Source organism: Ambystoma mexicanum, chromosome 6p (assembly GCF_040938575.1).
Source record: "Ambystoma mexicanum isolate Mex_15411 chromosome 6p, UKY_AmexF1_1, whole genome shotgun sequence".
In the NCBI taxonomy this organism is placed as follows: Eukaryota; Metazoa; Chordata; class Amphibia; order Caudata; family Ambystomatidae; genus Ambystoma; species Ambystoma mexicanum.
Window position 1 is genome coordinate 337,509,463 of NC_090935.1, and position 7,100 is coordinate 337,516,562.

At 53.9% G+C, this 7,100-nt stretch overlaps 1 protein-coding gene across 1 annotated transcript; it reads left to right on the forward strand.

The window, feature by feature from the left end:
• The first annotated feature begins 2,419 nt into the window (after positions 1-2,419).
• On the forward strand, positions 2,420-6,195 carry RXFP3 (relaxin family peptide receptor 3). Its single transcript, XM_069627091.1, has one exon. It carries the CDS (start codon positions 3,958-3,960, stop codon positions 5,224-5,226), a length of 1,269 nt encoding a protein of 422 aa, XP_069483192.1. The 5' UTR covers positions 2,420-3,957; the 3' UTR covers positions 5,227-6,195.
• The last annotated feature ends 905 nt before the right edge of the window (positions 6,196-7,100 follow it).

The window sequence follows — 7,100 nt, forward strand, 5'->3', positions numbered from 1 at the left end:
TAAGTGACAGAGCCCAGAGGTATGAATCTGGGATGGCCCAGCCGACTGTCTTAAGTGACAGACTCTATTGAGACGAATCTGGGATGGCCCAGCCGACTGTCATAAGTGACAGACAAGAGGTATGAATCTGGGAGGGCCGAGCTGACTGTCATAAGTGACAGAGCCCAGAGGTACGAATCTGGGATGGCCCAGCCGACTGTCATAAGTGACAGAGCCAGAGGTATGAATCTGGGATGGCCCAGTCGACAGTCATAAGTGACAGACCCCAGAAGTATGAATCTGGGATGGCCCAGCCGACTGTCATAAGTGACAGACTCCATAGAGACGAATCTGGGATGGCCCAGCCGACTGTCATAAGTGACAGATCCCAGAGAGACAAATCTGGGATGGCCCAGCCGACTGTCATAAGTGACAGAGCCCAGAGGTATGAATCTGGGATGGCCCAGCCGACTGTCATAAGTGACAGAGCCCAGAGGTATGAATCTGGGCTAGCCCAGCCGACTGTCATAAGTGACAGAGCCCAGAGGTATGAATCTGGGATGGCCCAGTCGACTGTCATAAGTGAAAGAGCCCAGAGGTATGAATCTGGGATGGCCCAGCCGACTGTCATAAGTGACAGATCCCAGAGAGACGAATCTGGGATGGCCCAACCGACTTTTTAAGCGACAGACCCCAGAGAGACGAATCTGGGACGGCCCAGCCAACTGTCATAAGTGACAGACGCCAGAGAGATGAATCTGGGATGGCCCAGCCGACTGTCATAAGTGACAGAGTCCAGAGGTATGAATCTGGGATGGCTCAGCCGACTGTCATAAGTGACAGATCCCAGAGAGACGAATCTGGGATGGCCCAACCGACTTTTTAAGCGACAGACCCCAGAGAGGCGAATCTGGGACGGCCCAGCCAACTGTCATAAGTGACAGACTCCATAGAGATGAATCTGGGATGGCCCAGCCGACTGTCATAAGTGACAGATCCCAGAGAGACGAATCTGGGATGGCCCAACCGACTGTCATAAGTGACAGCCCCTAGAGGTATGAATCTGGCATGGCCCAGCCGACTGTCATAAGTGACAGAGTCCAGAGTGAACTGTGTACAAGGTGAATATGACGGACACGCAGGGAAGGCAACTCTGGTGCGTGGACCGCCACACACCATGCCATACTTGCACGCTCTCACAGGAGTCTCTGAGGCTACAGGGAAGCAATGTTAGTGCCAGTGTGCTCAAAGGCAAAGTTCTTCACTAGAGGGTCCCTCGCTCTGAATGGACAGCGCTACGGTAAGAATAGGTTGGTGACCCTGATGGCGCTTCCATGCTAGGATGACCTTCAGTATGTAGGTTCCCTGTTGAGAATATACCTCTGGCGCTGCCCACGACATATGGGAATTTCTAGGGCATTGTGGAGTCTAGGCCACTCTTTCGCGGTTGCTTGGCTCCCCTGGAATTAATCTGCATATATGCCATGCCTTTCCAGCAACTGCAAAACGTGTCAGATTTGGGGGGGCTTTAAATCACTTGTTTCTTCCATACAGCAAGGTATTCATGTTAATCGCTTGCAAACAAAAACAGTGCTGAGAAGACACTCTGTGGTACTGCTGATGCTTTTCTGAAAGATGTATAGACAAAGACGTTGGTCAACCAATACAGAAATAACAATTAATGGTGAAATATGAAAATATACAACATTACTTAAAAAGAGGGAGGGAGGTAGGGAGGTAGGGAGGGAAGGAAGGAAGGAAGGAAGGAAGGAAGGAAGGAAGGAAGGAAGGAAGGAAGGAAGGAAGGAAGGAAGGAAGGAAGGAAGGAAGGAAGGAAGGAAGGAAGGAAGGAAGGAAGGAAGGAAGGAAGGAAGGAAGGAAGGAAGGAAGGAAGGAAGGAAGGAAGGAAGGAAGGAAGGAAGGAAGGAAGGAAGGAAGGAAGGAAGGAAGGGAGGGAGGGAGGGAGGGAGGGAGGGAGGGAGGGAGGGAGGGAGGGAGGGAGGGAGGGAGGGAGGGAGGAAGGAAGGAAGGAAGGAAGGAAGGAAGGAAGGAAGGAAGGAAGGAAGGAAGGAAGGAAGGAAGGAAGGAAGGAAGGAAGGAAGGAAGGAAGGAAGGAAGGAAGGAAGGAAGGAAGGAAGGAAGGAAGGAAGGAAGGAAGGAAGGAAGGAAGGAAGGAAGGAAGGAAGGGTTGCCTCACAGCACACTGGGTTCCTTTCATCATTTGCACCTGTTGTGTTATTCATTGTCATAGAAGGCACCGGTGCTCGAGACACCCTGTTTATTGCCCTGAAAGAAATCTTGGCAGGGTAACTTGTTGAAAGGTTCCTATAGCGCGCATTCATGGCTACTAAAACCTGCGTTGATATGGTATTACATAACCGTGTGCCCCCGCCCCTTCAAGCATCCGCCTGCCTTCCAGGGACTTGTTACCATCTGACTCTCGGGGCAGCACCTTGGAGAGTTCCCCTCGCGGTGGCCACGCATGCGCCCCGAGCTAGCGCACACACGCTCAAATAGCACTACCAGGCGTGGGTTGCCAGAGGAGCTGGTGTGATGGGAATGAGGGGCAGCTGCCAGCAGTGTTCTGAGGAATTGGTGGTGAGCCCACCTACTTGCTGCTGCGGACGGTGTGAGTGGAAGGAGTGAATCCGAAGCCAGGAGCAAGGGACCCGATCTTTGCAAGCGTTTGGGAAAGTCGGCACATTTCAAGAGGAGACCAGGGGGAAAAGTGCATGAAATTACACAGGCACCGTCGGCAGTGGCAGGGGACACGGGAAACGCAGCCTGGTCGGAGCAGAGCGATCTGGGACAGGGCACAGACGCCATGTAATGATTGGCAGAGCGCGAGAAACAAAGCGGAGACGCGGGAGAGCCGCAGGTGAGCAGGACCTGCCTTCCTGCTCGCGGGGGCGGAGAGGAACCGGGGGCAGCTTCTGGGGGGCGCAGAGCTTTAAGGAAAAGAACATCGCGCCAGACTGGGGGAGCGGCTTCTTGGAAACAGGGCACACACGCCACGCAAAGTCTTGCAGAACAGGGTAGCCGGTCCCTGGTATAAACTGCGAAACTTTGCCAGGGAAGCGCACGGCACCCAGGGACAACGCAAGAAAGCACGAGGGCGAGCTCGCAGAGAATTGGATGAACCGGCCGGGATCACGCAGTGCCCACGGCTCTCTCTCCCAGGGCACACAGCGGGATACCTGCCCAAGAGACTGCAGAGGGTAGGGTTACACCAGGAGAACACTGTTCTGTTAAACGCCAGGAAACTTGCAATGCCGGAGAAATTGAAACTGCCTGCAGAGCAATCTGGCCGCAACTCGAGGGAGGGGGCGAAGAACTCAAGCGCAGAACTGGGCCGGTATTTCAACCCTGTGTGGTAGCGGCTGCTCCCTCACCTGCCCTGGACCTCACCGCAGGAACTCTAACGCGCAGGCTGCGCAGTGGCGTGCTTCCCGAGTATCGCAGTGTGGACGGAAATGGGGAGCAAGGCACCTTGCCCAGACACTGCGAGCAGCGAACCCGACAAATGACAAGCGGACACAGCAGAGACACCGCAACAGGGTTTCTTCATAAACCACGCAGCATCACGAAGACAGCTGATTTAAAGCGGCACCCACCTGCCCTGGCAGATCCGCGAGGCAACGCCGACACAGGAGCAACCAGGTCGCGTATTGCTCCATAGCGCAGTCAAATGCTCCGTGCGTGCCCCCAGGACTCGGCAAGAGCTGAGGGCAGTGCAAAGAGCTTGGACACTTTCCAGCCGGAGCCACTGGACTAAAAGCAGCTGCTCGTCAGCGCAGGACACGGTTTAGCTTTGTGTGTTGTGATGTGCGTGGTTGTCTTGGGAAGTTAACAGTCTTGGTTCGCCCCTCCAAGAAAAGAGTTTCAAAGTCCGTGCTCTTAGTTCTCGCCTTGCTGCAGGAAGGGGGCAGAGGAAGAGGGACAGCCCGGGGGATCTGCCCAGCCTTCCTGGAACATGGGATGGATGGCAGCTGCAACCACACCGCCTGTCCACTAGCATCCACCAGCATGCAACAAGCAGAGGAGCGCGACCTGATCGAGATGTGGTCCCACCTACTGGAGGAGCGACCGCCCAACCGCACCAGCAATGATTCTCTCTTGGACGGTCTGCGGGGCTTTGACCTGGACAAGCGAGAGGGGGACGGTGCCATTGTGCGCATTGCAATCTCTGTGGTCTACTCTGTGGTGTGTGCTCTGGGGCTGGTGGGCAACCTGCTCGTACTCTATCTCATGAAGACCAAGCAGGGCTGGAAAAAGTCCTCCATCAACCTGTATGTTACCAGTCTGGCGGTGACAGATTTCCAATTTGTGCTCACTCTGCCCTTCTGGGCTGTGGAGAACGCACTAGACTTCACCTGGCTCTTTGGAAAGGCCATGTGCAAGATTGTGTCCTATGTGACCGCCATGAACATGTACGCCAGTGTCTTCTTCCTGACGGCCATGAGCGTGGCCCGCTACTACTCCGTGGCCTCGGCGCTGAAGGCCAAGCGGAGGCACATCGGCTGCTCTGCAAAGTGGGCCAGTGTGCTCATCTGGACGGCGGCTATCTTAGCCTCGCTGCCGCATGCTATCTTTTCTACCACCGCGACTGTGTCCAACGAGGTGCTCTGCCTGGTCAAGTTCCCAGTGAAAGGCAACACCCAGTTTTGGCTGGGCCTCTACCATGCCCAGAAGGTTCTTCTGGGCTTCCTGATCCCCCTACTCATCATCACGGTCTGCTACTTGCTGCTCGTGCGCTTCATCACGGACAAGAACGTGAGCAGCTCCAGCACCAAGAGGAGGTCCAAGGTGACCAAGTCTGTGACTATTGTAGTGCTTTCTTTCTTCCTCTGTTGGCTGCCTAACCAAGCCATCACCACCTGGGGCATCCTCATCAAACTCAACATTGTGCAGTTCGGCTATGAGTACTTCACCACGCAAGCGTACATCTTTCCGCTCACCGTGTGCCTGGCACACTCCAACAGCTGCCTGAACCCCATCCTGTACTGCCTGATGAGGCGGGAGTTCAGGAAGGCCCTCAAGAGCCTCTTCTGGAGGATCGCTTCGCCATCCCTCACCAACATGCGCCCCTTCACCGCCACCACCAAGCCTGAGCAGGACGAGCAGGCCCAGGGTATGGTGCCTCTGCACCCTGCGGAGCCAGAGGTCATCTACTATCCCCCAGGGGCAGCCATTTATAACTGCAGATATGATCTGCTGCCCAGTGGAGTCAACGAGCAGCGCTATTAGAATGGCCAGAGGCTGTCCATGAACTGCAAAGCCATGTTCCTTTTCCAGTCTGACCATCTGCACGCCATCTGAATCCTTCATCCAGTCTATTAGCACATGCCCATCTACCTGTCTGCAACCTATGCTTCCATCATCGTCAATTTCATCCATCCATCCATCCATCTGTCCTGCAGTCCACTTGATTCTAGTCATCCATCTGATATGATATGATATGATCATTTATAACGCGCCTGTACACAAGTGTCCACTACAAAACATCCCTTTTGTGCCAGCCGTGCATTCCTCCATCTCCCCCTCAGTCCTCCCACCCCCTCACCTGCTGTATCTTACCCATGTCCCTGCCCCGCATTCCTCTGCCTCCAACCCTCTTCCAAATAGTTCATGCATTTAACCATCCATCCATCCATCCAGGTGTGCATCTGCCCATCAAGCCATGTATCCCCGCATCAGCCTATGCTTCCCTCAGCGGACTTGCACATCTCATGCCGCTGTCCTGCTAGCCTCCCTCCCGCTCACATGCCCTGCCATCTATCTTCCATCCACCCACCCAGCCGCCTTATCATCTGCCTTTCCATGTGCCTTGATGCACACCTGTTCAACTAAACATTCATCTGTTTGTCTCCTCAACTGCACATTCAGTTTTGTCTTCATCTACTCACAATCCAGTTTCACAATCTACTCCAACAATCCAGTCGTTAATCCATCCATTAAATGAGCTTTGAATGAAACCATCCAGCTGACCATCAACCTATAGGTCAGCCCATACAGATGGGGATCTGTCCCACGCCAGCTCCCAGACCTCTGGCCAGCCCATCTAATCTGCTATTCGTCCATTGACACATTCCAAAGAGTAGGGGATAGTATGTCGCCCCCATTGCTTTTCGTCCCCTATATACCGTATGTGCATTTGCACACAAAACATGTAAGTTGAAACTTTTTTAAATAAAGAAATAAAAATTACTTTTTACTCGCAGAAAACACCGCCCTTTGTGGATGCATTCCTTTCCTTCGGATTGTCGTTGCATGCATAACGCGCTTGAGCCGCCGCTAGGGGTGCGCTCTGCGGCTGCGCTGCGCTACCTCATGTGAGTGCAATCGCTGTGCCGCTTAGCGTAAGGGAAACTCCGAGCGCGGTGTCTGGGACCGCCGGCGCTCCCGGGACAGGCGTAAGGCTGGTGTGTATGGGCGCCGTCCTTCTGTAATGACAAAACATGGACAGAAACAGCACCGTAGGAATCCACGGCCGCTTAGCTGTGTGGTTGCAGCATTTTCTTCCATCGGATTTTGGCTGTGTCACATATTTAAACACACAGGGGTTAGCAATACCCTTAGAGAAGGGTAGCTCGTGGCCATCACACGCCTCTTTTTGAGCCATTGTGTGAAGATTCTGCACGCAGGGTACATGCCTTTGGCATTTTGTGGTTGGTTGGTCTGGTCCCGCCGCATAGCCTTGGTTGGCCGGCCGTCCCTTTACCAGGAGATGCATGGTGACAGGGTGGCACAGGGTGTAGTGGTGGACCATGGGCTGGCAGCCCTCTTCTCAAGGACTTGCGTCGCTGAGTTCCCTTTATTGCGCTTCTTTTGGCAGGTAAGTTGCGAGCTTGCTACTTACAGCAGACAGCCAGCACACGCATTGCCAGCTCCATCTGTGGGGGTCTCTCAGAATGTACACACCACCACAGCAAGGTTGTCTGTCCACCTATACATAATCGCAGCCTGTCTCTTACACGTCATTGCCTTTCGCCAGGCATAGCCCACAGGCGAGTATGTTTCTTTGAGGTGTGTTTCTTTTTATTGTAGGTATTTCTGCAGCGCTCACCCAGCTCCGGGGAGCAGCCGTGCACTGTACATCAGTAGGGTTACAGGAATACATT

Bases quoted from the DNA above. Each gene is read 5' to 3' on its own strand.
- RXFP3 (XM_069627091.1), top strand. From the start codon at position 3,958: ATGGATGGCAGCTGCAACCACACCGCCTGTCCACTAGCATCCACCAGC.